The following is a 23,241-nucleotide window of genomic DNA, read 5'->3' on the forward strand; positions in this document are numbered from 1 at the left end:
GCCAGTTTCTTGGAACCAGATAGAACTTCTTCGGGGAAGGTGAGATTGAGTTCTAAAACCCCTCACCTGTGTATGAGGCCTAGGGCCATCTGGGGCACGGATATTGCTGGGGTGTCGGAGGGGTTTTTCTCGTGAGGCTTCTGGTTGGCCAGGCAGGCAGCTGAAGCGCTCTGCAGGACTGGTTTGTGGCCTATTTGGGAAGGTCTCCAGTCTGGGGGCCATAGAGAGCTCCAAATTTGAGCAATTCACCCTGAGCAGATGCCCTCAACTGTGCCCAGATGTGGCCTGGTCCATCACAGCTGGATGCAGGGGTCAGCGACATACAGCACGTGTGCCATAAGCGGCATGCAAGATGATTTTGAGTGGCACATGCAATGAAAGCCTAATGGTATTATGGGAATGTTCACCAGAAAAGTCCCCTTAGTCCAGCGGTCGGCAACCTGTGGTTCTATGGCTCACTTAGGAGCTAACTATCGTTTGCGGCTTGAGCTCAGCCCCCTTCGCTTCTCCCCCTACCCGCAAAGGGGAGCCCGTGCTAGCGCTCCAGCATTGCACTCCCGCAAGATTGGAGCCAGCGCCGGCTTCCTGCGGGAGGGGGGAAGCCCCAAGGCTCTGCACCGGATCTGGCTTGGCACGCACTGCTCCTCCCCTCCCCCAGCAATGTGCATGCTTCCTTATCCACCCTGCCTTCCCCCCTGCTCCAGAGAGGCAGGACATGGTTGCTGCACAGCCTCCCCCTGCCTGGTGATCACCTGAGGGAGTGCATCTGACTGTAGAAATGTGAAAGGAAAAGCCAGAGTGGAGGCAGGACAGGAGACCAAGCCAGACACACAGTGGAGAGAGCCCCTCCCGCCATCCCGGGAGAGCAGCTTGGCCCAGGACTGGAGGGTACTCTGGGGCCATAGCGGCTGGCTGGCCCCTCCGCCTAATGCACAGCAGCGGCTGCGGGTGCTCTCAGGTCAGTTCCCGGCGGGCATCACAGTCCAGTCTCTTGCCTCCTCAGAAGCGTGGATAGGGGGCAGCCCAGGCGGGGGCAGAGGGATGCAGTGGGATGGAAGGTGTCAGGCCAGTCGATCACCAACTACATCACGGCTCCCCAGCACAGTCACACCGGCTCAGCCATCTCCAAAGCCGGATGTGGTGGTGATGCACATTGAGTGTGCAGGAGTGTGGGGGGGGGAAAGGGCAGCTGAAATGGCAGCAGAGGATCCAGGATTTGGGGACTAGGAGTGGCACTTGCATTTCTTCCAGCACTGCCTGCAGATCCTGCCCGAGAGATACTCATCCCTGGAGACCAGTAGGTACCAGCCAAGCTGCTCCTGCCCCCTCTCTCCAAGGATCACACTAAGCAGTAAGATCTGCATCTCTATTCATTAATGAAGCTGCTAATATGCAAGTGGGACTATTATTAACTTTAAAAGGTATCAATGGCACGCAGACACATAGAAGTGAATAAGTTAATCGTGGCCCGCCACTTCTGAAAGGTGCTGACCCCTGCACTAGTGAAAACCTGAGCTGTTGTTACAAGATCTGGCCACTAGGTGGCACAATCACGCCACCCTAAATGCATCCAAACTGCATTATCCAGGCAGGAAAATAACTAGGACACTTTTTTTTCCTCTTGTAGAGATGCTTGTGGTTACCATGGGGCCATGGGGAGCCGTGATTCTGGAAGTAGGACTGCTAAAGTAGAAAGGGGCATGTCACAGTTCCATGTAACTCTTCGCATCCCACACACCCCTTTTCCCACCCCAGTCTCCTCTCTGCCCTTTACATCTTGGGGATCCAGCAATTTCTTCAGCCCTGCACTTAGCACCCACCTATCACTAGCAAAGCACTGTGCTAGTACATGTAGTAAAGGCTTAATCGGAGCAGGAGTGGCCCAACCTACTACACCTGGTTCCAAGGCACTGATCAGGGGGAGATTTAAAGCCGCCCCATAGACAGGATTGTAAGTATGTGGGTGTATCTAACCACAGCTTGAATGTAACAGGATGGACAAAGCCTTCACCACATCCCACTGTGAATTAACTGTGACCCTAAACCTCAGCCATACACCCCTAGTGGGAGAGCAGGGTACTGCAACTGGTCAGGTATTAAGGGTGCATCTACACAGCACCCTAAACTTGAAATAAGATTGAATTTCAAAATAGGCTATTTCAAAATTTGGTGCACCTAAACAGTGCCATTTTTTGAACTAAAACGCTATTTGGAGACATCCCTTAGCCCTTGTGGAATGAGGATTACCAGGATGTCGAAACAGCGCGCCTGTTATTTCAAAAAATATTTTGAAATAACGGGCGGTTTGTTAAGATGCAGGGTAGCTATTTCGGGTTACCTAGCCGTGCAGTGTAGACCTATCCTAAGTTAAGTACAACTCTTCCCTCTGCAAATGCACAAAACTGCTTCTGAGTAACTACTCCTCAAGCCACCCTTCTGCATATACCGCTCCTCTTCTACACCCCACTGTGGCCACGGCATCTCAACCTGTCAGCTCAGCTGAGCTGGGCTGCTCAGTGCTCTAATGAGAGCTTCTCGCGGGGAAAGCCAAGGGCTGTTAGAGCTGCTGTGGGTGACTCAGACAGGGTGCTCTCCTCTGCCTCAATGCTGACTCCAATTTCCTGGCACAGTGTGGGGCGGGGAGGGGAGGGGGGGCAGAAAAGAGACTCAGCAGGTGGAGCTCTCAAACCCCAAGCCTCACCACAATGTGGTGCTTCTGGAAGAACTGCATTTTGGGTTCAGATCCTGCCTACATGTGGTCATGGTAATTGGTCAAGAGCCTTAATACACTAGCGAGATTCCACCTTGGGGAGTTTGAGAGCATCTCCCTAAATTCCCTCAGCAGCTGGACTGGAAGATCTCTGCCCCTGCCCTAGCTGCTCTGGTTCATGCAAACACCTCAGCTATGGCTAGAGTGGAGAGAGGTTCCCCAACTTTTTTTGGCTGCACCCCCCCCCCCCCACACCTTCTCCAGAGGAGTCAAGTAACAGTCACCCTCCCCATTCCCATTCATGAAGGGCAGAAGTGAGTCGGGGGGGTGGTGGGACCTGGCTGGTTCCATATCCCAAGGAGCCCGTGGCAGCACAGCAGGGACCTGGACTCCTTGCCCTCCCTAGATGGGAGCCTCAGTTTCCCCATCAGCAAATAATAATACTGACCTCCATTGTACAGGGCCCTGCCAAATACACAGCCCATTTTGGGAAATGTCACAGTCATGGGATTTTTAAAATCTTCAGTTTCATTTGTTTAAATCTGAAATGTCATGGTGTTGAAACCATTGGGGTCCCGACCCAAAAGGAAGCTATGGGGGAACGGATCGCCAGGCTACTGTAGGGAGGTAACAGTATTGCCACCATTTTCTTTCTGCATTGCTGCTGGTGGCAGCGCTCTCTTCAGATCTGGGTGCCAGGCTAGCTGGGGCCACTCTCCAGCTGCCCGGTTCTGAAGACAGCGTAGAAGTAAGAGCGGCAATACCACAACCCCCCTTAAAATAAACAGATTTCACAGAGGGATTCGGATTTCACAGTCTGTGACACATTTTTCAAACCCACGAATTTGGTAGGGCCCGACCTATCTAGTATTGTTGCTAAATGATCGTCACAAAGGGCAACAACACAGCACATCCGCATCTTCGATTTTATTGAATAAGGAACTAAAATTCTGTCCTTGGCTCTCCAGCCCTCCACCCCCTGGCACATTTCACTCTGTACCAGCTCTGTCTTGAGCACAGGGGCCAGCACCACCCAAGGGACGCCCACGGGGGAGAAGATGTGAACATCCTGAGGCCAGAGAGCTCATAACATTGAGGCAGCATGTGGGTGCCTTTGCAGGGAGGGAGAGAGAGGCTCAGAAAAGAGAGCTGTGAGTCAGCCCAAAGTGGGATCCCACGGCAGCATGTGACACAGGACCATGTCTGCTTCAGAGCTGAACAGCAGAGACAGGGAGTTTCTTCATGAGGAGCTGGAACCCCAGAGCCCAGGGCTGCCGAAACCTATGAGCACCCACCAGAACCATGCTGAGGTAAGCAAGAGGAGACTCAGACCCTGATCACTACAGAGGGGCTGGCAGGATGGCGTGTCTTTTGTCTGGGCACATCCAGAAACCTGCCCTTCCCTCCTGCTGGGTCAGAGCCAACTTGCTTCTCAGTGCAGGACTTGGGGGGTACAAGGGAGTCCTGCCACGTCTCTATTTATCACCATCCCTCCCCACACCACACTCTGAAACTGTTCTGCAGCTCCAGCCTGTCTCTCCTGGACGCCTACATGCAATCTTGTACGGCACGCTGCCCTCCAGTGGCTGAACTACACTTGGAAAAGGCAAAGCCACTCGACTAGGGGAACGAGGAGCTGGGGGGGCTGTTGGCTGGCTGACGGGTGTCCGGAGAGCTGCCACAAAGCTGCAACAGAGCGCAGTGCTCCTATGGACCGGGGGCTCCCCAGCTCACCCTCCTCACTGCCCGGGCTGGGATGAGAAAGGGACAAGCCCAGGCATTTAGCTAAGGTAAAGGCCCTTGCAGGGGCTCTCAGCACTTCACACCCTGAGCATTTTCCAGGTAACGGACAAGGAAAACCAAGTGCTAGGAGGCTGGGGAGCTAGGAGAGTGTCTGGGCTCTGGTCTGGAGCAAGGCCTGATCCAGGCTGCCTCGCAGGCACGTACTCCCAGAGCTCAAGAACCTGATCCCATCTGGGCTGGGAGCAGCTGCTGAGAGGCAGGTTTATGGGAGGGCGTCTCGGGTGAGTTTCTGACTGGCCAGCTAGGGGGAGACAAGAAATGGCAGCAGAGCCTGGGTCACACAGGGGCATGGCAGAGACAGTAGAAGGAGTCAGCAGCTAGTCTGGGGGTTAGGAAAGAGCATCAGCCCCAGCATCGAGGTGTCAGCAGAGAGATACTCTGGAGTGGGATCAGGAATACTGAAATGGTGGAGGGTTCCTGTGTCCTCAGCCTCTGAGAAGAGGAACAGAAGGTCGGCCTCAGGGCTATACGGATATCTGGCTAGGAGAGACACTAGCTAGGAGAGACAGGATGCACAGAGAAGGAACAACTGGGCAGTTCACGGAGAAGTCAATAATGGGCTACCTCCAGCACAGATGTCAAGGCTGGGGCTGCTCAGTGTAGTTATTACTACTGCTCCGCCTGGATCCGAATTTTTGTATCCACATCCACGTCTACATCCACAAAAATGAGCCGTGGATATCTGCATCCACATCCGTAGATGTAGATACCCACGGATATAAAGCGGATTTCCGCAAATGTGCAGGCTCTCGTTATTAGTGACTGGCTCAGAGGGTGAATAAGGAGGCGTGGGTTGAGCAGGGGGAGGAGTGGGAGCTTAACCAGCTACTGGGCAAAGTGGAACTTGCCATCAGCCAGTCCAAAGGGATGCTCAATGGAAGGAGTAATTTAAGCTCCCCTAGATGGAGGGAAACACTTTCTGAGAATATGAAATGAACCCAGGGAACTCACTGCAGCAGTATGTTCCTAAGGCTAAAAGCCACTGAAGAGCACCAGCCCTTCCAGCAGACAGAGGTAAATGGAAAGCACTGTTAAGCTGCATGTTGCAAGGCATCACCAGGCCAGACACTGGGGTCAGGAAGACAGGGCACTTAATATCGTACTGTGGCTAAAGGGGCATTTGGTTTCTTCATGAAACTTCTGGCCACTCACACCAGTGGCTGCTGGTCTGCCAGGCTGGAGCAGTTCAGACATTCCTAGAACTCCAGGAGCTGAAGCACAGCTAACCAGATGGGGTCCCTGATATGATGGCTGGGGTGTTTCTACCTATAAAAAAGCCAGAATTGGGCACTCAGCATGAGCCCTGCTTTGTACCCACACAAACCTTCTATGCTGGGGATTTTACTCCAGTGGAAAAATCATTTAACATAAACAACCCTCCGTCTTCAGGGAAACTAGCCTGCACATCTCAGGGGGACGGTGAGCTGAACAATTCCATCAAGAACTGAGCTGGACATATCTCAGTGCACGTAGTGCTCCCTGCACGGCGGGGCATGCTCACAATTCACCCCACCCTGCCCCTTTCCTCCAGCTTCACCCTGGCTAGCAGCTCACAACAGCTCCTGTGTCTGAGCTCCTCCCTATGGGATGGGATACAATGCAAGGCCTGGCCTGTGTCTGGATCTTCCCAACTCCCTGTCCCACCACTTCCAAGGGGCGCTGGACTCTTCTGCCACTTCCGTGGCACATTTGCCAGCTGTCACAGTGGCCGGCAGTTCTCAGCCACCCCAAGACCTGTGGGGAATCTGAGAGTAGAGGTGCCCCCTGGGAATGAGGGTTGCTGGGAAAGACTGGGGGGATATTACGTACAGCCCATCGATCCCTTTCCCTTCTACAGTCCAATCAATGCCAAGCAAAGCCAGCTCAGTCACCTGCTTTCCCATTAGCCATCTCCTGGCTGCAGAAGAAATCTTCTCAGTGAGGCTCTGCCCAGCAGATAGCCTACCCTTCCAGAAACAGCTTTCAAGCTTACCAGGGGGACCTCCCTGGGCAGGCGGGCTGGGTTGGAGAACAGGTTCCAGAATTAGGCGTTTCTGGGGTTGTGGCCTCCTGATCAGAGAAGCAGCATTTGGACAAGAGGGAGCCACGCAGGATGCACTGACAGAGCTGTGAGGCCTGACCTCGCAAGAGGCATTCGAGGAGGGAGCGTGTGGCACTGGAAGTGAAGGCACAGAGACATCAGCTCAGAGGTTGTGGCTGAACACGCCAGTCTGCTTAGCGCAGGCAGACAACCTGCTATGCATGGTCTCCAAGCCTTGATAAGAGGTGGCTTCTTGGGCCAACTGGAGACCTGGCACAGGCAGATGCAAGTCCATTAAGTCAGCAGAGCTGCACCCCTTACAACCGGTCTCTAGCTGGCCCCTGGGATGTGTTCTGTGCACAGCATTTGCTGGGGAATGTTTGGCACTTCCTTTCCCTTTCTTGGGAAAGGCGGCTGTGAGGCAACCATGTCCCTGTGTAGAACTAGGCTGGCTGCAGATGCTCTGGAGGGTCCAAAGATCAAGGCAAGCATGAAACTGCCTCCTTCTAGGAGTGTGAAGAGTTTCACGTGCAAAGTAGGGATGCTGAGCACAGCTCTGAGAAATGCACAGGGGCAGGAGCATGAGTTCTGAGTTTGGGGGTTTGTCTACACACAGAAATTGTGTGTTTAACCCTCCCAGTGTATTTAAAGCAGAACAACCCAGCTACTGCACAGTTTGATAGTGCGTTCACCAGGACAGCTTATTCCTGTATGGGTAGGGGAATAAGGCACCTTCGCACTAGTATAACTACGTCCGCGCTAGAGGGAGGACTGATTTAAGTACTTCAGGAGGAAAAATCCCAGCCCTAAGGGAACGAGTTAAACAAGTGCAATAGCAGCATGCAGACCCGCTGGGAATGTGGGTGTGACGGACCTGTAACAACCCCCATCACGACACCCAGCAGGAGCAACAGAGAGGAGAGGCTCCAGACATCACCCCTGCAGGGTATCGGGTGACACTCATTTGGGAACCAGCCCCTGGAAATGAAGGCCAGAGCCAGGATAAGCTGGAAGATTCCAGGGCTCAGCTCCCCAAGATCAGAATCTTTCCAGATTATCCAAACAGTTCTATGGTCCTTTGCAGTCTCAAGCCAGCCTCTCTCACGGACCACGTCTCTCACAACGCCTGCCTCTTCCACAGAGCTGCCCTCTCTTGGTGACAGCGCCATCATCTCAGCACCCCCTGCCACCTGGAGCAGACTTCCCTGCCTCTCTCCAACCCACTGACTCCCCCTCTGGCTCCAAGACCTAACCCAAAACGTCTTCACACCCTGGGATGTGACTTTCCCTCTCCCTCTGCCATCAGTGTCTCTCGCAGCGCCCGCCTCTCACTTGGCAATGTGCGTCGGGATGAGCGCGCTGCATAAACAAACACTGTGCAAAACAAAGATGGATTGAATTACAGATCTTTGTAATGATCTCACTAGCAGCCAAACCCTCAGGGACCAGGATCCGGGAGAGACAGAGAGACCCAAGGCGCTGGGAACATAGGGGCACGTGGCCTCTGGAGACCTAACAGCATCTCCCAGCTGATGGCACAAGTGAGAACGAGCTGGGTGAATCTCATCCTAGTGTATCTTTGTCCATATCAGGAATTCACCCCATAATCTGGCACAATTTGCATTCTCTACTCAGAAGACACTCTCCCCCACCCCATCAGAGCTGGAACAGCGGAGGAGGGGGCAAGGCAGAGCATGCTGCTGGTCAGGGACAGAGGTGTAGCAGAAGGTCGGTAGGCAGGGGGAATCTGGCACAGCCCCTACTCTGTCTAAAAGCCCCTTATCCCTGCAATATCTGACAGCTGCCTCTGTTCTGGCTGGTCCCAGCCAGTTCTCATAAACACTACATTCGCACATGCATCTCATAAAGGGCTGAAGGTCACAGCTGAGATTCTTGGGCACGGAGGAGGAAAGCGGTCGTGTGTCCAACCAGCGGCCTCCCAAGTCACGCTGCCTGGACAGATCATGGCTGAAATGTGCACAGAGACGCTTCCTAGTGAAAACAGAGGCCACCACACCCTCTTCAGCACAGGCAGCGGCGCTGGATCCGCCCTAGGCTGGGGTAAAAGGCCTAGATGCTGCTGCAGTAAAGTGAGGGGACTTGTACAGTCCCCCCTCTGCGCCTGGTAACCACACCCCACGGTGTCCAGCATGACAGTTCACTTAGTCACTTACGGGAAGGTTCACCAGTGACCCCTCCCATCATGACAGGCCGACAGGAACTCTAACCTCCTTCCATCCCCGCATCGGGCACTGTGGAACGGTCCACAGCTCGCTGCTCCATGCACTACAGAACAGGCAGGCTGTCTCAGAGCCATGTTATCTGCTGCTTCCCCCAGGAGCAACGCACTCACTACACTGAGGGTCTCTTCTCTGCCCTGTGTCCACGTGCGCAGAGCTCACCATGCATGACAAGTGAGCCAGTCTTCCCCAGGCTGTGAGGCTGCTGAGAACTGATCCAGCAGGCCCCTCCTCCAAGGCTTACGTAGTAGAGATTGAAGCACATTCAGGTTTAACTCGGTCTGGTTACACCAGACAGCGCCGGGGATCTGATGTAACCTCACTGCATCGGCTAGGTTTGCTGAGCCTTGACCAGTGCTCCCTGTAAGCTGAGCACTTGGGCAGCCACCCAGGAGAGATTCAAATGCCATCCTGCTGATTAACAGAGTACCCGCAGCCGGCAGCATGTGTTTCTGCTGGTGGTGCACATCCACACATGCCTCGGTGCACATGATATTTATTCTGCATGTGGGTGGAAAAAATTAGAGGGAACACTGGCTTTGACCACTCTCTCGGTCTCCCAGGGTAAATCACCTGCATAGCAGGTGACCCCACAAGAGGCTCACCCCTTTTGGGGGTGGCACAGGCTTCTCCATGAGGGGCCCCCCAAGAATAGGATGGCATAGATTCCTTTGTCTCTTTTAGGATGTGAATTTTGCTCACCTTATCATAGGCAGCTACCCATTCCTGCTGGGTAATAGTAATGATGCCTCCTGGCCCCCCATCTCCAAGCCCTCAACAGGGGTGTTTCCCAATGTAAAACTGATCTGCTTCCGCAGTCAGCACAAGGAGCAACTGCCAGCTGCCCTGCGTACTAGGGACAGGATCTCTGTGCTGAGCACGGGGAACCCCACCTAGACCTTGCAACAGGGAGCCCAGGAGTGATGCACCCCTCTGCCCCAGCACTATCCTGTTGGCAGAATCCTTCCAGTACCAGAGCAGCAGCTGAGAAGTAGGGCAGCCCAGATGGCAAACGCCTCCATCCCGTCTTACCCACGCACACTGTGCCAGAGCACACGTGTGCTTCCCACGCCGCCATAAAGGAAATGCCCCGACTCTCTAGCCAGCACGCCAAGAATTCAAGATCTGCCCTGATAAGATGATGCCAGTGCAATGACAGGGGAGTCGATCCACACCAGCGACTCAGCACTACAGCATGGAATGGCCGGTCCCCTCGGTCCTCCTGGAAAGGGTCGGCTCTGCTAAGCGGTGACCAGGCTCTAACGAGAGCTTAACAAGCCTGCATAGCTGGGGCACTGGGAATGGGAAGAGGCACTCTCCCCTCCAGGTCATGGACATGGCTGCTGGGTGGACAGACTGAAAGGACCTGGTGGGGATCGAGTCCCGTTCCTCGTGGCCTAGCGACCACGTCACACCTGGGCTCTTCCCCGGCACTCTCAGCAGAGGCTGGGGACGGAACGCGCCAAGGAGACTGAACTGCTCTCTCCCAGGGGTGAGGAAAGCGCGTGTTCCCAAACCCAGACCTGGCATTCCACAGCAGCACTAACCTCACTAGGAAATAAGTAAAGCACATCAGCCCACAGGGACGCTGAAACCCCGCCGCCACGAGCTACCTGCAAGCTAGCCCACCCACGGCTCCCACAGAGCCCTCGTAGTGCGCAGGCAAGCGCTCCCTCAGGGGAGCCCCGGCTGGAGGCCCCAAGCAGGCGGTAGGTGTGTAACGTCCCATTTCATCAGCTAACCGGCTACATGTTATGTTTAACCGGTTAACTGATTCAACGGGCACAGACGGGGGAGGTTCAAGCCCAACTCGGCTGGGAGAGCCCTCCCCTCTCCGCCCACTGCAGCCAGGCTAGAGCGGACCTTCCCTTGCCCACAGCACAGCAGGCCGAGCCTGCCACGGGTGGGGGCTGCCCTGGCTGCGCTGGAATGGGCCCCCAGGAACAGCCCCCATTTTCCAAAACCAAGGACGAACCACAGATTTTTCCTGGGAGCATTCTGGCCTCTGGGAAAGCAGCACAGATAAGGGTCGCGCCTGATTTAACACAACTACAGCTAACGGGAAAGCGCACGCGATTTCCATGGGGCAGGGAGGCGCTAAACAGCTCCTGGTCAGAATCACATCCCCAGAAGCAACATCACAAAGCTAGATGCGTTGCCAGGGTGCTCGGGGACAGGGGTGAGAGCCCTCGCCGCTCAGAGTACTGCCAGACACACAGTCCTCACCCACTTGCCACACTCAGCCAGGGCCAGGAATGTGTTTGTTAACCTTTTCTGGGCTGGATTCTTATTCTGCAAGTTACTCTTTTCCCAGCACTGCATGGGAGAGTCCACCAATTACAGAAGCTGCTCCAGCTTACCAGAGTTTGAGCAATCTGCTCCTGGAAGCAGCTGGAAGATCCCACATCCATCTCACAAGGCCATGCCTCCCCGCTGGTTCTCCGCCTTGCGCCCCCAACCTGATCGCCCTCTGCAGCCTACATCAGGGCTGGCTTCACAGATCTAAGCAAGAAATGTGACCATTCAGGTCTCTATGGAAGGAGGACAGGAGTGGCAAGGGGGGGGGGGAAGCAATCTGAGAGTGGAACATTAATTAACTGAGGCTTTTGTTCAAATTCTAAACAAGCTTTTAAAGGGCATCTTGAGTTACACCGGCTCTGATAACTAAAGCAGGCCAGCCAAACTCAGAGCGACCCACATACGGCTGCATTTCCAGGAGCGCCTGGTGTTTAGGATCACCGGCTCGACAGGAGCGTGGCCATGGCTGAGCGCTAGCCAAAGGGCTGCCTTCACGCACAGCTGCCAGCAGCACAGGCCCTGGCTACGCTGCACTTACACTGCACGTTTTCCTCCCCACGCAGACAGCTGAGGGAATCCGCTCCTGTGAACCGGCACCTCAGCATGCAACTCAAAACTCCGTCCACGACAGCTCGACAGCCGCGTCGTGACAAAGCGAGGCACTGCTGAACAAGCCTGCACAAACCAAGCCCTCTGGGCTGATTTCAGGGGAAGGAACGCCTGCATGGCTGGGGCTAGGGAACAACCCAAAAGAGAAGAAGGTGGCAAAGAGCTTCTCATCACTGGCAGCATCCCAGGGAAAGGGGAAGATATGGGACGCCAGGGTCCAGCCCCTCACTGCTGCTAATTCCCTGCCATTGATAGGAGAAAAGAGAGTGCATGCCCCACACAAATCCCAAAGAACAGGGCCCCAAATACCACAAACAAGGACATCTAGGCTACAACTGGCACGCATCATGTTACCCCTTTCCTCAGCTCGGCCCACACTTCTGCCTTGTGCCGGTGATGTGCTCTGTTAGACCCTCAGCACTTTGGGGAAGGCCTCCTGTTTCCTACCTGCCTGTACAGCACCTCGCACAAGCGGCCCTGGCCTCGCCAGCCTCCAGGATGTTAAATAACTAGAGCAAAAGGCTTCCGGCGACTCATCGTAAGTCTCCAAAAGATGTCTTTTGAAGACCTGTGACAAAAGGGCTCAGGGCTTCTCCGGCTGGGCTTTGGAGCATAACGAGAGTTTGAAAATGAAGGGGAATGGAGTGTTTACCGCCAAGGGTTCTTTTCCTCACAGCCCTGGTCCCTTCTCTTTCCCACCCCTTCCCCTGATGAAAATGGCCTTGCATGTCCACCATTCAATCCACCAGCGTCCCAGTGAACACAGCTTTACTAGGTCTGTCTTTTGGCAATGGGGAAGGCACCACCCTAGGCTCTGTGGCCTTTCTGGAGAAAAGACAATATCCCCACCCGTGTTTTCAAAAGCCGAGTGTAGGGAAAGCCTCCGTGAGAGTCTCCTGAAAACTAGAGATTCCTTCTCACACACCAGCTATCAGGTAGTGTGGACTGGAGAACAGGCCCAGAAACTCAAGATCCATGACAGCAGCGAGCATCAGAGCTCCGCTATCAGCCCGTGCCAAATCAACCTCCCCTCACACCCACCCCAGAGGCTGACAGGAAAGGCAGGTGCTGCAAGCTAGCTACTTGTCTCCTTTCACACACCATTCACCAAGAGGAATTAGCGAGCTACCCACCCCAGCCCATCTCACTGCCCACTGTGGCAACTGCACTCCACTAAGTCTTTCTGGCTAGCGAAATGAAAGCCCCGGTGGGCTTTGATACTAGGAAACAGGATGAAGCGGGATAACACAAAAGTGACATTCAGCATGAGGGGGTGCCACACTCTTCTCTTTGAGAAAGGCAGTGCATTCATTATTAGATAGATTTAGAACGTGCCCATCACCCTAGCATCTGGACACTATAACTTCTTTGGCAACAGTATAGGTTTGGAAGGCAAGGAAGGAACTGAACAATAGCCCATATTTAAAATCTAGAAGTGGGGGCAGGGATGACCTTTGACCTTCTCTCCCCATGAACTGGTCCATTCAGGCATTTTCTAGCCTCCGTTTCTGTTGAAGGCAGAATGAGCAAAGTATTCTTGCTAAAAACAAGTTGCTGCCCTAGCGCCTTCAGGCAACACACTCAGGTCCCTAAGGAATCCCACACAAATCAGAGGAAGAAATGACTTCTGAGGTGCCATCTAGCCCTGGCCCACTAGGTTGTCCCCTTCAAGTACAATTGTTAGTGGCAGTTGTAAGCATCCTGGGCACCCAGATTTTCACCTTTTCCCTGGTTAGACTCTTTCACCATTTCACAGATCTCACTGTTGAGACATCTTCCATGATATGCATCCTAAAACCCTGATTCACAATAGTGGTGGTTATGGACTAGCGTCAGTTCAGCTACCACCATTTCTTCCACAGCTAGAGAAGTCCATGTAGGGAGCAGGAGAAGACATATTATGCTAGGTGGAACTCCCAGAGATTACCCAGTCACCTTCTTAGTATTCCTGTCCTGAAAAGATGCTCTTCACCTGAAAACAAACATCACCTTTGCTAATGGAGTTGAGCGATCGGAGGCTGGGTTTTAGGGGGTTTGTTTGGGTTGGGTGATTTTGCTGACCACTCATCAGCAAGTTTAAAGCAGTAAGAACATTTATTTTCTAGACACAAAAGATTCACATTATACTGTCTCTTCCAGCATTTCAGAAGTGTGTACACACAGGTACTAACTGCTACACAGTCTGCCTCTGAGCCGCAGTAACCAAATTGCTAGTTCTTCCCCCTTTGCATAGTATGCCTGATGCTCACAGTTTAACAGCAAAGGGTTAAGATAAAAACACAACCAAAGTAAGCACAGTAACAAACACAAGTTTCTCCCACTTTCCTAGCATCATTTGGATCTCTCTACCCAATACTCCAGCCCAGGGTAAATACAAGCCATTTCGAACGCAAACATTACATTAGGCTCATATTTACTTTCCCTAATTCCTTTAGCTTCTGAGCAGATTTGCTGGAAAAGAAAAGCCATAACATGGGAACAGGTCCGCGTTTCTCTCTAGAATTGCTTGGGCATTCATTACATTAAACGTGTTAACAGCACTTGGGATCTGTGGTAGCCCAGTCATCTTTATCGGCTAAAGGTGACTAGCAAAGCTCCTAAGGAGGGTGTCACAATTATTCCATAACGGTTGCTACAATTGCACTGAGACCAAATAGCACAGCCTGAGGAAAAGAGCCATCAAAGCGCACCCTTCAAACAAGCTATTTCACAATGGAGGTGGAAAATAAATAAATAACTGTCAATTACTCATTCCAACCCTTGCTGCATTTAACTGCCAGGATAAAGAATTCCACCTCATTTCTGTAAACCTCCCACAGGCAACTTACTCATGGGGCTACATTTCCCTAAATGCCCACATTTCAATTAGCATTAGAATAATGAAATTGCTTGGAGTTCACCTCACCAAAAACGTACTGAACACTGAAGAGCAGAGAGTGTAGAAGATGGGGGATTTTTTAAACACACACATAAAACAGCATGAGGAGGGGGGGGGGCGCTGAAAATCCAGTCCCTTCCCGCTCTGCGCTGATGAGATTTGCATGGGGTTTGCTACCAGCCTCTCCAAACAAGGATAATGCAACTTTAAGTTGATTTTCCAGATAAACAAGCATGCAAACAAACGCAAAGTGCTCCACTAAAAATATCTGCCTCCTACACATACCCCCGCTACCCGGAGATGAAAATACACAAATCCCAGCTCAGCATGAGAGTGGGGCTGGAAAATTGTAGCAACTGGAGGGACATCTCACTCCCTCCCCCGCTTTTGCCCTTAAAAAAGTAGAAACAGCAGCTTTCCTGAGAGAGGCAGCCGGGGCAGAGGAGAGTGGGTTTGCCAGTGTGGGGATAAAACCTGATCGGCTCCGAAGTCTCTACCCGAGCAGGCGCCTGAGAACCGCTGTGGGTGCCCAGTTTGTGCGTGTTTCCATCGCTGGGCTCACACCACCAGTGAAAAGAAGAGGTCGCTTCACAGCATCTCTGCCCACAGCCCTCCCCTGCTAAAGCCCTTTCATCTCATCGACTTGATTCCACTCAAACGTGAGCCAAACTGTTGCTGCTTCAGCGGGGGCAGAAAATCCTCTGCCCGGCAACCCAGGCTAGACAAGGAGAGACCAACCATCATCCATAGGGCACCTGAAATCCACACGCCGGTTTCTCCCCTTATCCCCCCCCCCCACACACACACACTCGCCAGTGTCTCGGGCAGCCGTGGAGAAAGGGGCCCCACCGGGGTGGGAAGAGCTGACTCACATCGAAGTGATGTTCCTGGAGATGTCAGTGATGTTGATGCTGGTGTTGCCATTGCTGGTGCCTGAATCCTGCCCTTCCAAGAGAGGGAAGAGGTTCCCGTCATCCAGCTTCTTGCAATTGATGTCTGTCTTGCTGCAAAGGCAATTGGCAGGGCAAGCCAGCACCGAAAGCACATAGTCTCCCCAAATGCTCCAGAGCAAAAATACCCTCCAGAAACTACACTTGGTCGGGCAAAGAGAGACATCCATCTCCGACTGCTGCTTCTAAAAAAGAGGAGGAGGAGGAGGAGGAAAGGGGGGTCCGGGGGGGGGGGAGAAGGGGAAGGAAACAAAGACAGAGGGAGGAAAAAAACTCAAACGATCAGATGCAAAAATCCTCCAGCAGATGAAATCATGCTGGCAGCTGGCTAGGAGAAGCTGTAATTCCCCCTACAGTAGCGGTCTGAGACGCATAGTGGATAGGGCTGCCTTGTTGATTGCAGACTGGCTCTCGGTATCAGGCGCTCTCGCTCGCTCGCTCTCTCTCTCTCAGACTTCTGAGGATTGCAATAGAAGATGGGGAGGCAGCACACACAAAAAATGGTGCTAAAGTCACCAAGTCCCACCTACTGGGCAGAATTAAAATTGACACACCTGCAAAAAAACCACACAGAGGCAGAAGAGAGGATCAGGAGAGGAGGGTGCACCCTGCCCGTCCCCTCCCCCACGCCGGCTGGATCTGCTGCAGCAGGAAGATGCATACAAAAAATATAGAGATATAGCTAGATTGCAACGCGATCCCGTCTCGGCGTGTTCGTCTCTCTGCAATACAAGGATCCCCCCCTCCACACACACACACACACACACACACACTTAAAAAAAGAGGCTGCGATCAAAGCTGAGGATTGGCGACGAGGAAAGACATCCCGGCTAGAAGAGGAAAAGTTACAGTTGGGATTGCAATTGAGAAGAGGGGGAGGGGAGATTGTCTTCTGCAGGTTTTTTTTACTTTCTTTTTCTCCTTTTTTTAAAATTGGGCTGCAATCCGGATCGCCAGCGGGGAAAGCCGCGCACGGACACAGAGGAGAATAACTCCAGTGTGGATTACAGGCGCTTTGTATGTCGGCGTTGATTTGGTAAGGATCCCGGGGAGAGAAAAGGCAGCTCCCAGGGATGGGTGTCAACCCGCTTGGAGAGCGTCCAAGAAGCACTTTCTAGAAATGCACCCCCACCCAAATAGAGGCGGTTGGAAAAAAAACGCAGAAGGGGACCCAGTGGATCGCTTGGAGCTGCCAGCAGAGCCCCGGGCAAGGGGAATCTCCTTCGCTCCCTTGCCACAGCGGCAGCAGAGTCTGCAATCAGACATGCACCCCCCAAAAAATAAAAATACCGAAGAAGTGGTGACCAGGCTGAGCTGAGAGGCGAGATGGCATCAGGAGAGCAGCGTGTGAGAGCTCAACAGCAGAGCGAATTAAGATGCATGGTGCATTTTTGGCAAGCGCAGAACCAAGCAGATCAGAGCTCCGCTTAATTTGCTCGGCTTTTCTACAGCGCTTTCCTACGTGCTGCTTTGTGTGTGTGTGTGTGTGTGTGTAAGTTTCCTGTGCTGCTTCTCCGCACTGAGCCAGGGCAATACAGGAGCAGGGTTGCAAGCGGGTGGTGGGGCAGAGGCAGGGATCACAGGTGCGAAGCCCTCCCCATATATCCCTGCTCGCTGCCAGAGAGCGGGACTCGCTTCCAGGCCTGGGGCAAACACTGCGAGTCTTGGCTGCTGACCCAGTCGAAGCCGAGTGAGCCGGGAGGGCCAGAGCGAAGCAGCACGCACGCACCGAATCCCCCATGCAATCAAAGCAGGCCAGCTAGAGAGGGGGGGGGGGGGGGGAGACAGAGGCTACAGCTTGCCCTGTAGCTTTCGGGAAGGATTCCCAGCAATTCGTGCCACTCACACAAGGGGGCTGGAGTTGCCGTTCAGCCCCCAAAGCTGCTGCAGAATAGATTGAAGGGGATCTGTGGGCTGGGATCAAACCTCTGTCCCATCTCTCTTAGTTCTTAGCGTTGGTCCAGCAGGCATAGTGCCAGGTGCTGGACACTCTAAAGTCATTTGTTTGCACTTGTCCCAGACTGGACAGCAAGGTCTAGTAAATAGACCAGAGGAAAGGACCCTCCCCAGGGTCCCTACCTGGACTAGATGGGACTGAAGTGGGCTTTCCCATCGCTATGGCCTGTGGTCCATGGTAGCTGTACTGGTGCCAATTTGCTGTAATGTTTTGGGAGGAAGAATGGGCCCAGAGCCAAGGCTGAAAATGAGGAGACCAGAGCACTTCCTCTGGTCCCAACCTTCCCTGTGGTTTTGAACAAGACACTCAAACCAAAATTCCAGTCTTGGGTATCTCAAGCTAGTCCCTAAATCCATAGTTAGGCACCTATATATTAGAGGCCTAGGTCCTCACTAGCATCAATGGGAGCTGTCAGGACTCAGCACCTCTGAGTGTCAGATCACTGATTTCAGCCCTCATGTACGAATTCAGGTTCGTAACTTCAGGCGCCCAGGATTCAAAGTTTTGCTCGGACCTGCTCCAGGCCTTGGTTTCTCCATGCATAAAAGGGGATCATGATCTTGACTCAACTCCAGGAAGCACTAGGAGGGTCCATTCATTCCTGTTTGGATAAAGCTTTGAGATCCAGATATGGAAGAGGCTAGAGAACAGCAACGTAACTGTATTGTTTGGTACATCTGTCAGTATTTTTAATGAGAGCCACCCCCTGTTCCCCCCCACCCTCTGGAACACAGCCTCTCATTCTTCTTGTTATGTATCTGTTGAGTGCTGACAGCATGGTTGGCGCTGTCCAAAGCACAGAAAACATTGTCTCCTTGCACTAAACAAACACCAGGCACTAGTGCAGACACATGGCTGTGCCAGGGGACCAGAAGGGTGTGTTCCATCAAACAGCAGAGTGACAGGTCTGCCTGTTTCGTTTCCCAGTGAACAACAACCCTTCTTTGGGTGACAGATTAGCACCAAGGGGGGTTCCTTCTACCAGAGCCTGCCATGGGGTCAACCTCCTGTGTTTGTGATATCACAGTGTGTTGCCATGGAAATGACTGTAATGTCACAAGCTTGGCAAGAGGACATCCCTGCAGGATCTAGCAGGAGGAGATGGCAAACTCTTTTGTTTGAGGATAATTAGACAAAAAGATCTCTTGGATAGTTTCACAAAAAGGAGCAAGACCAGCATGCAGGGGTGACCCACCTCGTGCAGCCTGCTCTTTCAGGGCAATGGATTCGCAGCTCCCACCTGAGCTCTGTATTCCAAAGAGCTGTGATCTTGCTTAGCATTTGGGTGTGACTCATGCATGAGCATTTCTCCCCTGGTGGCAGCCCGGCTTGAAAGAGAAACATTGTGTTTTCAACACCCTCTGTCCCTGTTTAAATTCTCCTCCGCACATTCTGGGAGCAGAGAGAGAGAGATGCTTGGATTTAGAACAAATGAGGAACCTCCAAAGACTCTTTGGAGAGCTGCTTGGGAATAAGAGGGGATGTGGCAGAACAAGCTTAATTGCGAAAGCAAAGTGGGACCAAGGAGGGGATTTATTATTTATTTGCTGGGCTGGAGACAGGAGGAATCAAGAAGTAGGGCTGCCTGGCTTTGGGGGCTGACAGGAGGACAGGAGAAATGCCTGTCACAAAGAATGTCTAGAAAAGAAGGGGACAGATGTGTCCCTATCAGCTCATTGAATGCAGATGAGCAGTCAGACCTGGGAAGCAGCTAATGCTCCCCAGAGCTCTGCTGCTCCAGCGGCAGGTGGGCGAGTGGTGTTAACAAGCACAGGGACCTCTCAGGGTACGTCTAGACAACACGCCTTTTGCGAAAGAAGCTTTTTCGAAAGATACTTTTGAAAAAGCCTCTTTCAAAAAAAAAAAGTGTCTAGACTACAACCAGTACTTTCGAAAAAGCAAGCTGCTTTTTTTGAAAGAGAGCACTCAGGCAGTCTGGATGCTCTCTTTCGAAAAAGCACAGTTTGCATTACATAGCGCCTTTTTTCGAAAGAGCACTTTCGAAAACAGACGTTCTTCCTTGTAAAACGAGGTTTTCCGCGGTCGAAAAAACTGCCACGTTCTTTCGATTTACTTTCAAAAGAACACGGCAGCAGTCTAGACACGGGGGAAGTTTTTTTCGAAAAAAGGCTACTTTTTTCGAAAAAACCCTATAGTCTAGATACACCCTCTGTGTCTACAGTTCCAGGACCAAATCCTGACCTATATACCCAGGCAAAATTCTCACTGGCTGAGGAAGGGGTGAGTCAGTGCTGAGGAAGGGATTCAGGGCTACATGCATTAGCTAGTGGGCTTGATTCACTGATGTGCCCATGGGGGCTGCAATGTGCACTTTTTGTACCCATGGGTAGCTGCACCAGAGGGGGGATTCACCCCTACAAGTGGGCAGGTTATGCCCAGTCAGGGCAGGAGCTCCAGAAGAATCCTACCAACAGAGGATGCCCAGCAAATTGACCTATTGAACCCCTCTGTCATGGGCCTCCTTTGGTACTGCCCCCTCTTCTCATTGGGCCCACCCATTTTAGGGCTGTACCACCTGTCTCTGTGTACGACAGCTTGCACTGTTGTGTCTCCCCTACTCCTGGGAAGTATCCCCTACAGCTGAGCCTTGGGTCCTTCAAGCAGAAGAGACTGCATGCAACGTCCAATTAGATGTCTGGGTGAATGTTTGCTCAGGTACTCCAGTGCGGGAGAGGCCAGAAAAGCCCTTGGACACATGGGCAGCAGATAGACACGTATGGGCACTACGGTAATGCAAACAATAATATAGCTTTAACCACTGCCCTTCATTTGAGGTAACCATGAGAGGCAGTTAAGCATACGTCATCGCCCAAAGCAAAGGCATAAATGAGTCAGATCAGGAATTTACAATGTGGGCAGAGGGACTTTGCTCGCTATTGTTTTAACCAAGGGCTGGTGCGGTGAGGAACAAGCAGGGCAGAGACAGATGCTGCCTGGAAGTGTGATGTGGCCATGAGAGAAGCCAAGAGCTAAAAGAAACTTGAACGTTGCCTCCCAGGATTGGATTCCTCCTGTGTGCAGGGAAATGGGACACTGCACATTTTTGGTAAATAAAAAAGACTGTGTCAAAGAAGAGCCTCATCAGTGTCTCCTCCGGTCTGACTAGCAGCAGGGATCACAAGGGGTAACACAATAACAATGTAATTCCCATGCTTGATGGTGCAGGCCTAAAAATACGGTACCCAAGCCATGCCTGTGCATTGTGCACGTGTCATTTTCAAGCCATAAAGTCTAGACACACCCTCCGTGTCTACAGTTCCAGGACCAAATCCTAACCTATATACTCAGGCAAAATTCTCACTGGCATGGGCTCCATGCTAATACTGGGGCTTGTGGTGCTGCACGTGTAAATAACCCTAATTCTTTGCTCTGACAGGGTTTACCCTCCTGCAGCATTATACAGACATTAATGGCAATGCTGACTTTGTCCTTCTCTGAACACCTCCCACCTGAGGATCTCAAGGCACTTTCCTGACAGTAATGACCCAATCCACACAGCCCACCTGCAACGTGTTCTGTCCCCATTATTACACGATATCATACTCACCTGGCATATTGGGAAACTGAGGCACAGAGCATAGAAGTGGCTTGAAGGAGGAAAAGAAACTGAACCGGAGCCCTTTGCTGCTGCTTTCTCATGCAAGAAGGTGCCAGGATAAGTTTGCCCTCTCACCCCCTCCCCCCGCCCCCCGCACTTTCACTGTTCCTTAGATATATCAGGAATGGCCAGTCTTTCCCTCCCTGCTTTTGACAGGAAACTCAGAAGTGTGCACACAGATCATCCCCAGCCTGTAACTGAAGGAGCTAGCTGTTGGACCCGTAAGAGGGAGCTTTTTCTGTCTTGAATAGGGAGGGTTGGAAGAAGGGTGGGGGCAGGTGCTGCATTAGGAGCCTGCTGGTAGAAGGAGTGGGTCAGAGAAAATGGTTCTTCCTTATGCCCCCCATGCCTTCACCCATGCATTGCATCTAAAAGTGTACTACCCGAAGGGATGGAAGTGGGGGAAGGAGGGAAAGCAAACACGTATGCTGCCGAGCTACAGGCTTTGGGTTTCACCCCTTTCAAACTGCAAACAGCACAGTGCCATGGCCATAGCTTCTCCGTTATGTGAATCTGTCTCCATAACATAGGTCGAGGTTCATCCTGGGTAGTTGTGAATTCAACAAAGCATCAGCAAAGACCATCGCAGGCCTGGGAACTCACCCCCTGCATCCCAGGCAGTGGGCAGGCATCATCCCTGCTCCTTCCCGCCACATGACGACTGCAAGCAGCCCAGACTCTCAGCGTGTTTGCCCGCTGCCCTACATTTTCCAAAGCAGCTCCTGGCAATTGTCTAGTGGCTGTTACAATTCAAGCCCAAGCTGCAGCCAGGATGTTCTATGCCTGGAAAGTAGGGCTTATATCCGAGTTAGCATGATAATGGAGCATAAATCTATATGCAGAGGTTTTCAATTCCTCTGTAATGAATTGACAATGTTACTCTGACTCCCGCTTTCCCTGAAGCTCGCCGTCAGCATGTTCATATGGCAGCAGAAATCCCCTGATCCCCAGTAATGGGTTCCTGCAAAGGAGAGGTTTGAAACTGCAAAAAGTTTGGAAGGTCTCAGGTCTCTGGCTTCAAATGCAGAGTGGCTCTGAATGAGAGCATAGGGCCCACTGGCTAATGCAGCATCCCTGTGTGCTGAGACTTCCGCTCTGTCCTGATATTGCCACACCAGCCGGGCCCTGATTCAGCAGCTAATGAGACGGTTCTGTGCCAAGCCCTGGCTTCCTCTGCAGCTCACAGATAACACTGCCACATAGAGATGAAATTCAAGAAAGGGAAGAAATAGAATGGATCCCCCTTTGCCAGGAGCCGTGGGGGTAGGAGGCTAGCAGGTATAGTAGAGGTCCATGTTACGTTTCAGAAGTGCCCACAAAAGAGACGTAAGTACTCCGTCAAACAGCACACCAGTGGCTCGGTTGCGACTCACTCCACCTAAACATCTCCCCTACAGGCCTCAATAAACATGGAACAAGAGTGGGAGCATGAGAAATTCCAGCAGCACCTCCAACGAAGCATCTCTCTCTGGCTAAGTCTAGACTTCAGGCTTCTTTCAGAAGAAGCTTTTCTGGAAGAGTTCTTCCGTAAAAACTTCTTCCGAAAGAGAACGCCCACACTGCCAAAGCACATCGAAAAAGCAATCTGCTTTTTCAAAAGATAGTGTCCATTCAGTGTGGACACTATCTCACATTTAAACTGTGATTACTATGACGGAGTGGTCACCAGAGCACCTGTGCTTTTTCCTCTTCTTCCGAAAGAACTCCCTCTTCCCCAGCCACACTTGCCTTTTTCCAAAAGAGCTCTTTCAGAAAAAGGCTTCTTCCTTGTAGAAAGAGGATTGCCAATGTTGGAAAAACCCCTCTGTTCTTTCGATTTTCTTTCAAAAGAACGCGATTGCAGGGTGGACGTAATTGACGTTTTTTCGGAAAAATGGGCGCTTTTCCAAAAAAACTCTGTAGTGTAGACATATCCTCTGTCTCTGCAAGGACCAGGTTAGTAATTTAGCACAGGGTCCCCCGACAGTTAAAGGAATGAACAGGGACACCCAAAGTCCTTCACTGGGGGGACATCATCGCCCAACACAACCAATGCAGCCTCCATAACACAGGTCTGAAACCAGACCAAAAAGGAGTTAAAAAACAAAACCTGAGAACCACAGGGATTGTGGGTGTTGCTTACACCCCTCTCTGCTTGAGGCGAGGAGCAGGACATAA

At 52.2% G+C, this 23,241-nt stretch overlaps 1 protein-coding gene across 6 annotated transcripts in view; it reads right to left on the minus strand.

The window, feature by feature from the left end:
• NTRK3 (neurotrophic receptor tyrosine kinase 3) overlaps positions 1-16,943 on the minus strand; it is a 386,176-nt gene extending 369,233 nt beyond the window's left edge. For 2 of the 6 annotated variants that reach the window (XR_012895725.1, XM_075897044.1), the window contains exon 1: positions 15,431-16,943. Coding sequence is in view for 5 of the 6 variants with exons in the window: in XM_075897044.1 (XP_075753159.1) it covers positions 15,431-15,678 (248 nt within the window). In the remaining variant the exon portion in view is untranslated. Of the gene's footprint in view, positions 1-15,055; positions 15,332-15,430 lie in introns of those variants that run through there. The other 4 variants (XM_075897048.1, XM_075897049.1, XM_075897046.1 and 1 more) reach the window with 3 other exon arrangements.
• Positions 16,944-23,241: the final 6,298 nt, after the last annotated feature.

The sequence above is a fragment of the Pelodiscus sinensis genome, chromosome 14, assembly GCF_049634645.1.
Source record: "Pelodiscus sinensis isolate JC-2024 chromosome 14, ASM4963464v1, whole genome shotgun sequence".
In the NCBI taxonomy this organism is placed as follows: Eukaryota; Metazoa; Chordata; order Testudines; family Trionychidae; genus Pelodiscus; species Pelodiscus sinensis.